This window comes from Poecilia latipinna, unplaced genomic scaffold, assembly GCF_001443285.1.
Source record: "Poecilia latipinna isolate Pla-1442-1.1 unplaced genomic scaffold, P_latipinna-1.0 Scaffold46, whole genome shotgun sequence".
NCBI classification, from domain to species: domain Eukaryota; kingdom Metazoa; phylum Chordata; class Actinopteri; order Cyprinodontiformes; family Poeciliidae; genus Poecilia; species Poecilia latipinna.
Window position 1 is genome coordinate 534,173 of NW_015112662.1, and position 8,101 is coordinate 542,273.

General features: G+C 44.8%; 1 protein-coding gene across 8 annotated transcripts in view; it reads left to right on the forward strand.

Moving 5' to 3' along the window:
* The first annotated feature begins 218 nt into the window (after window positions 1-218).
* sox5 (SRY-box transcription factor 5) overlaps window positions 219-8,101 on the forward strand; it is a 105,172-nt gene continuing 97,289 nt past the window's right edge. For 5 of the 8 annotated variants that reach the window (XM_015049850.1, XM_015049858.1, XM_015049887.1 and 2 more), the window contains exon 1: window positions 221-490. In XM_015049850.1, coding sequence (XP_014905336.1) covers window positions 414-490 — 77 coding nt within the window. In that variant the 5' untranslated portion in view covers window positions 221-413. Of the gene's footprint in view, window positions 491-8,101 lie in introns of all 8 variants that reach the window. The other 3 variants (XM_015049871.1, XM_015049878.1, XM_015049901.1) reach the window with 2 other exon arrangements.

Genomic DNA, 8,101 nt, shown 5'->3' on the forward strand with positions numbered 1-8,101 from the left:
AAGGGGGCAGCACCGCTGTGCATTTGCGTTGATGGACTGACGAGCCCTCTGGTCAAGTAGACCCTCCCTTTTGCTTACTCGCACACACACACTCTCTCTCTCTCGTTTCGTCTCGTCTGAGCGAGGGAGACTCGGCTGCTGTCCCTTTAAGAGCTGAGCCCAGATCTCACAGCTTACAGCGAGGGAGGGAGAAGAGGAGGGACAGAGGCACAGAGAAAGACGGAGAGGGAGGGTGTGAGGCTGGAAGTGTGTGAGCAGAGAGAGAGAGAGAGAGAGAGTGAGAGAGAGCGAGAGCAAGAGAGAGGGAGAGAGAGAAACAGCACTGTGTGTGAGAGGTTGAAGGATCACTTCAATCCCGTCTTGTTTTTGGGGGAGACTAACCTTGTTCATCTGAAGCATTGTCGGACTGTTTTATGTTGTTGTTGTCGAGAGAGACGGACCCTTACTCCAGCATGCTCACTGAGCCTGAGCTACCTCAGGAGTGTAACAGGTACGTGACACGTTCTGCCGCTCACACACTTCCACACACACACACACGCACGCACAGAGATATATAAATATAAACACACACATTCGCATGTAGATGACAGAAAGTAGAGAGCGGACGATTCAAAGACAAGCAGACGTAAATGTGTAAAGTGTGTGAAAACAAGACTGGGTCGGTGTGTGCGTGAAGTAACTGACTGAGCGGAGTTTGACTCTGACTGTGGGATGAAATGTTAAGACAGAGTTGATGATTCACTCCCTATCCTTTTAGTTCAGATAACATATGCAAAGCTGGAGCAATATATGTCCGGGGATGTGTTTGTTTAAGCTTCGGTTGACAGATGACTCCCACCCCCCCCCCCCCGGTCCGCCTCCCCCGGCGTCCCCCCTCACTCTTTTTCTGTCCGTCCAGAGTAAAACTTGCGCTCATTCAAATCTTCCACAGACAAAACTGCAAAAAATCTAAAATAAATAAATAAATAACCCAGACGAGCACAAGTCAGAAAGACGAGGCGAAACGTGTCAGTCAGAATGTGCGATCATCTCCTCTCATCATCTCATCTTCGCTTCTCGCCACAACTTTATTTACTTCTGCTTCCCTGTCAGCGCTCATGCGTCTCCTTCTGTAGCAGCCGGGTATATTTAGGCGCAATCAGACACAAGTGCATGGAAATGCTCAGCTGAATCCTTTTTTTATTTTTTTATTTTTACGTTTTTGTTGTTTATTTATTATTATTTTTATTATAATTATTTTTATTATTATTATTTTTATTTTTCCAATCAGGATTTGCCTCATGTCATAAATGTATTTTTTGTGGGGGGGCGGGGTATTTTTTTGTTGTTTTAATCCAAACTCAACGCATGAAAACAAACCCCTCCGTTAATCCTGTTCTCAATCTGTACGCTCTTCTCGTTGTTATGCCTTATGCTAATATTAATCTCACTGTGCTCCTCTGTTGTTTGTGCAGGCCTGCCTTCGTTTAGAGGTGTGAACCCTCTAACCTTGCACTGTCAACACAAGTGGCTTTTGCCTATGCAATAATGCTTGTTTGATCCTCATACGGCGAGAGGCAGATTATGCTCTAATACATTTTAATTCTAACTCACACATATCATAACATGGGTAACACTGCTCTTTCCTCTCTGCTTTCTCTCGTTCCCTCTCTCCGTCTCTCTCTCTTGACTTTTATTCCATTCAACTCTCTGTTTTTGCACTGATGAAACTAATCTTTTGTTCTGAGATAAACTAGGGTCGGCGGTGTGGATTTCAAGGGGGGGATTTCCGTGGAGGCGAAATATTTAGAAGTGGCAAAAATGTGTTTTTAATAAACCGTTCAAATCCTTGCAAAGTGGTTGAGGAGGAGGAGAGAAAGAGAGGGACAGATAACAACAGCTAGAAGGAATTAAACATTTAAAGGATTACACACAAAAAGCAGAATGTATGGAGATAAATGTAGGGATTACAATGACTTAGGAGGAGAGCGCTTAAAACTCTTGCTTTCCAGTAATGCACTCCATCACCGCGGCTCCGGCCGTGTTTCAGAGCGTCTGCATGTTCATATTTGGATGTGTGCACGCAAGACGGAAAGAGAGAGAGAGTGGGGGTATCTTCCACTGTGTACTTGTGTGTGTGTGTGTTTGTGTGTGTGTGTGCGTGCGTGCGTGTGTGTGATTCAGCCCCAAAGGTTTGCAATGATGCTCTCAGTTCATGTGCTACAGTAAGTGTTCGCTTGCGTTTCATCATGCTGCTTCTTCTTCTTCCTCTTCTGCTCATTTGTAAGTTATTGAAAATGTTGTTAAAGTGTAGTTTGACAGTGTTTAAGAAATATTATCTTAGTTTGAAGAGTAGGAAGTTAACATTTTAATTAATCAGATTAATTTTGTTGTATTTCCTGGCTTCACCTTTTAACTTTTACGAGCTAAAAATTTAACACTTCTTTTTTTCTCATCGGAAATATCAGAAATTATAGTTTTCTGAATGTTCTGCTGTGTTACAGAACTTTAACGCCCGGTTGAAATGAGTCAAATCTGCAGGCACGGCCTTGTGTCTTCGCACTGAAAACACATGAAGAGAAAGAAAAGGAGAATACCAAAGCAACAAAAACAGAGACAGAGGGAGAAAATAATAATAATAATAATAATAACAACAATAAAATAAAAATAAATAAATAAATGAGATTTGAAATTGTAGCCGTAGGCAGAGGAGAGAGCGAAATGAAGGGGAAAAAGGATGATGTGGTCAAACTGACACATTCCTCACCAGCAGACATTTGAAGCAGGTTTTTACAGAAAAGTGAGAGTGCCAGAGATGAAGTGAATAGAGGGGCGGGTGTGTGTGTGTGTTTGTGGGGGGGTTATAAGGAGGAGAGGAAGAGGTCTCTGTCAGGGTGGTGTTAAGGCGATGGTGGATTTTCACACCCCTCCATTTGTCCCCCCTCGGTTTATAGGTGTGTGTGTGTGTGTGTGTGTCAGCAGTGGACATGTCAACACTTTGAACGGTTTAAGCGGGACGACACTGGTATCCAATCTGACATCAGAGCGCCGCTAAGAGCCCAGAGGAATTGTCTGGATTTCAGTGACACAAAAAGTCTCATTATTAGTAATTAAAATGTAGCCTCGGAGATGGAAGTTCATTTCATCGCCTCGCGTAAAGTGCTGTGACAGCTGCAGCTTTATTTGCCTTTCAGATTTGGATCCTAACCCAAATGGACAATTAGCAATTCATAAAGTAAGACGCATTGCTATATACGATTAAACGACATTAGCACGATTAGCAGTAAAATGCTGTAAAAATCAAATAAAAAACAAGGTGACATTCTCTCAATTAGTGCTTTATAATTTGTACTCCGGATGTCTTTGTGTAAAACTTCTGACTCTTCAAATTTTGCGTTTGCAAGTTGTGAGACACGTTTGTTTTCGAAGACGTTTCCGCAGCTGTTGATCGCTCATTTCTAATTTTGAGTGAGCAGTTCTGCTTCCAGCTTAAGTGTCGCCGTACTTCATGTAAAAGTGTGTGTGGGGAGGGAGGGAGGTGCGGGTGAGATTAAGGCAGTTTGAGTTGGGGCTTGGGGTGGGGGTGGGGGGTGGAGAGAAGAAGAAGAAGACAGAGAATTTGTGAGAGTGGAGTAATTGAGCAGAATGTCCGTGCTCTGCAAACTAATTCACCGTTCTCTTCTCTCCCCCTGTGGCCCTGTCTCGGCCTCCCTCGCCTTCCCTTTCTCCCCCTCCCACCCACCCACCACATCGGATTGGAGTCCATTGTCTAGGCCATATTGTCTGTCCCCAGAGAGCCTTGATAACCGTGTCTCCATCCGCGAAGCAATGAGCAGAGAGGGGGGGGGCGAGAAAAAAAGAAGGGAAAGACAGAAAAATACCAAAGGAGAATGCTAAAGTGCCCTGGCCCGGGTTGATCAGCTGACCCTCAGGGGGTTTCTGCACAGGCTGCGTTTGTTCTTCCCGTTGTGGTGGTTCTGGCTCAGAGAGGACGGGATAAAAGAAAGCGAGAGTGATGAGAAGAGCTTCAGTGTCAGAAGTGACCGAGAAGGAGAAGGAAAGTGTGTGTGTGTGTGTGAGTGTGCGGACAAAGGTGTCCCCCCTGCAACCTCTTACCCTCCAAGCTAACTAGAGTCGGGTCATATGACATGTGGGTCATCGGGTGGAGGTCAAATGTCAGCAGGGTGCATTCCAGTGTCAGCAGAGCAGAGAAACACCAACAGAGCCCGCTCGATACGAGCCGGTCATCGGTGTCAGGATAGACTGAGACCCAAACGTGAAAATCGTTTTCTACCTTTTTAAAGTCCCGTTTATCGGACTAAGTTACCGAAGGATCTCTAGCTGTGTGTTCACTGCTGCCTCTCCCCCACCTGTTGCTGTGAGAAGGCTGTCTTTATAGCAGTGCTTCAGGTCACCAAAAACACAACCAGTCGTGGTGCGTAAACTACAAAAAGTGCCACCCCTAAATTCCCATCACTGTAATGCTGCTTTGCAGAAATGTGATGCATCAGAATCATCTTAACAAGCAAATGTTTAAAATATTATTTAACAGTAATCAATTGTACTAAAATGCTAGCAGCAGTTGGAATAATTTCTACTTTTCTACTTTAAAAGTGATTAGATCTTTCAAATTTTTTGAAGTTGTGCGAAAGACCGTGAAAAGTGGGGTGGTGTTCTTAAAGGCCGCCATGCGTGGATGTTGCTTACACTTTCATTTCCATCCTATTTGTTCATCCACCCTGCCTGTAGTACACGCAGTCACAGAAAAAAAAATCCTCCATCTTTCAACAGTCCACAATATGAGACGGTGTCAGGATCTACAACGAAACCTCTGTCTCCCCAGGTAGCGAGGGGGAAAAAGGCCGGGACAGTTTGGGGGCGAAGTGGGAGATTTTCAAAGCCAGATGGGAGTCTGTGGATGTGTGTGAGAGAATAAGCTTGTGTGTGTGTGTGTGTGTGGGTCTGCTTTGCAAGGGCAGGCCAAGTCGCTGACAGTGAGACAAATGCCGCGACTCCTTTATGGATTGCTTAACAAATGCGGCACAAACAGAGGCCCAGCTCAACAATGGTAAAAAACACTGTCCCCTCGCTCAATAAACATTATCCCTCTCGCGAAGCACCGGGGGATCCGACTCACCATCCGCCGGATGCACTTCTCCTCTCTCTTTCTCTCTCTCTGCTCCCCCATCGTTGTCTTTCTTCCCTCTTTTTTTTTTTTCTCTAAAGCAACACTCGAGTTTTTCCCACGAGCTGTTTAGGCTTCGAGAGCCAGACAGCAGCAGACTTTCTTCCCTTTCCCCTCGCTTCAATGCAAGGGGAAAGGGCACAACAGTGCTTACCGACTGTTGTGATGTCCACTGACTCAGTGTTAAGGCATAAATATAACGTCGAAAATATGAGGAAAGTATGAGGAGTGATGACTAAAGCTTTGGGTGGATGAGCAAAGAAGAGAAAAGAGAGAGGATGGTTCTCCCAGAGGCCGCATGAGTTGGCCTCCGTCTTCTGCTTTGCAAAACGCAGGACTTTTTTCTTTCTTTTTCTTTTTTTTTTTTTTTCCCCCTGCATGCATGCATTCATGTGTGTGTGTGATTAACAGCGGTGACATTAGGGTTGTGTGTTATTGCCTTTTGTGGTTAAGCTGGACAGGAAACACGGTTTGGGCTGCCGGCCGGCGATTTAGGGCACCACACAGAGGCCGCTTTGTGTTTGTGAGGCTGAGTGTGTGTCTGCGCCTCTGTGGGTGTGTCTGTGTGTGACCATGAGTGTTCTGCAGTACATTTTGGAGCTTTGACTTGCATCTCTAGCTGCGTTTCCATTGACCATGTAATTGTGCAAATTGGAATTGCGAAAATAAATTTGCTTAATGGAAAAGCACCAATTAAAAGAACAACATATTTTTTTCATAAAAAAGTTGGTGTGCGAGGATGAGGTGGTTTCTCGACTGTATTGAAATTAGCTTATTCCATAAAATTGCAATGGAAATACATTTTTCCCATCAAACGAAACATGTGATCACTACTGTTGGACAACAAGATGATGGTGGGCCATGTTTGTTATTGACTTATTGCATGAACAATCACATGTAATTTTAATTGTTTCTTGTTTAACCCTGCCACAGTCTTAGTGCAATTCTCAGGAAGAGCGCAGCATATGTCACAGTCAGACAACGAGGAAGCGGCAGGCTGTCCCGTCAGATCCTTATTTAAAAGTTTGAAGTCATAGACAGAAAAAGGTTTTCACCTAATTTGAAGCCGTATGAGCTTTTCCTTTCCGCTACTCTTCCCACTATTTAAATGGACAATCTATAAATAGCTATTAGGGAATATCCTTAAGAGTCTGCCTAGAGAGGGGGAAAAGTGAGACAGGAAAACAAGGGATGGAAAGAAGTTCTTACAAACAGCTGATTGTGTGAAGAGAGACCAGAGAGGAAGACGACGCCACAGAAGATGTGAGCGCAGTAAAGGAAACGTTAGGATAAGTTCAGCAGTGTGTAACAGAGAGAAGCAGGATGGAAAGGGATAGAGATTTGTTTCCGCTTTAAAGCTAAAAGAGGAAAAGGGAAGCGGAGAGGAGGAGAGGGGTGGGGGTGAAAATGACAGCAATAAAGCAAGTGATAGCTCGACACGCGGGGGGAAACATTTGTTTAAATTCCTGCCTGAGGTGTCATATGGATGTAAATGCTGCGGTTGGCTCCTAGAAGGCAAAAGGCACCCTGGTTGCCTTATCTAAAAAGGCACATTCCGCTCAACTATTTTTGATATCCACTTCCAATTTCCCTCAGAGAGCAATTTCAAAAGATGGCTCACATTTCCACAGATAGACCCACACCTGAGTGACAGTTCTTGGTACACAATAGATGTCTTCTTAAAAAAAAATAAAAATACTCCCTCTTTTTTTTAAGCGCAGATCATAGCTGGTATTGACATTTTTTGCAGGCTAAAACAATGGGAGTTAATTTAAAAAGAAGCTGCTCACACACACACACACACACACACACACACACACAAATGCAACACACACACATGGAATTCTCCAGAGGAGGCTCCCACGCTCCCTGAAAGCTTGTTCTGAGTAGAGGAGTTAACAAGAGCAGTTAGCACTATGATTATGTTAGCAGCCAGACACACTGAGCGAAACACAATGTGTGTGTGTTTGTGAGAGAGGGAGAGACATTTCTGCAATGATTGCGTTGTCTTTTCCTTCCCCCTCATTGACGCTTAAACAAATCTTTGTCCTCGTTCTGCTTAATTCATTTAAAAAGTGTGTTTTTCTAGACATCTTTGCCTGTTCTCAGTCACGCTTATGTCTGTATGTGTTGTGCGTGTGTGTGTGTGTGTGTATGTGTGTGTGTGTGTGTGCGCACGTTGATTACAGGGAGCAGCGGCCAGGAGACGGTTAACCACCGCTGATGGCGATTACTCGGGCCGTTAATGGACGTCCGTCGCTGTCCGATTAGTGACTTAGCGGCGGACGACATATGTGATATGAGAGGGACTTAGATGAGGAGCCACTAATCATCAAAAAGCCAAGGGGAAGTGGCGCTCTAATCTCAGCTTAGCGCTCTCACTGTGTGCACCGCTTCATGTGTGCGTGTGTGTATGCTGGAAGAGTTTTTTTTATTTATTTTGGGAGCATTTTTTTTGCTGAAAAAAAAACAAAACTATGCAAATATTCAGCAATTATAACCTGACCGACTATGCCGATTTATCAGCTTAATAAAGCAGCATCTTTTTTTTTTTTTATCTCAATAAATCCTCCCATCATGCTTTCTCTACAGGCCTCCATCAGTGTGACAGGCCTGCCAAACTTTAAATGAAGTAGCCGGCGTAACCTGCACACCCGCTGTGCCCAATTGTGTAGTAATTCCACTTCAAAGGCAAATGAGGAGAGAGAGAGAAAGAGAGGTTGGGGGGTGTGGGGGGGGTTACAGCCAGAGAGGAGCTGTGAAAAACCTCAGCGTTTGTAGTCATCCACCTCTGAGGAAGTTGTGGTGGGCCTGGTGGGGGGGGGGGCAAATGGGAAAAGAAGGGGAAGAAGAGGAGGAGAAAGAAAATCTTATGGCGTGAAACGTTGACCACATGAGAGGGTGAAGTCACCCCCCCCCCCCCCCCCCCCCCCCCCC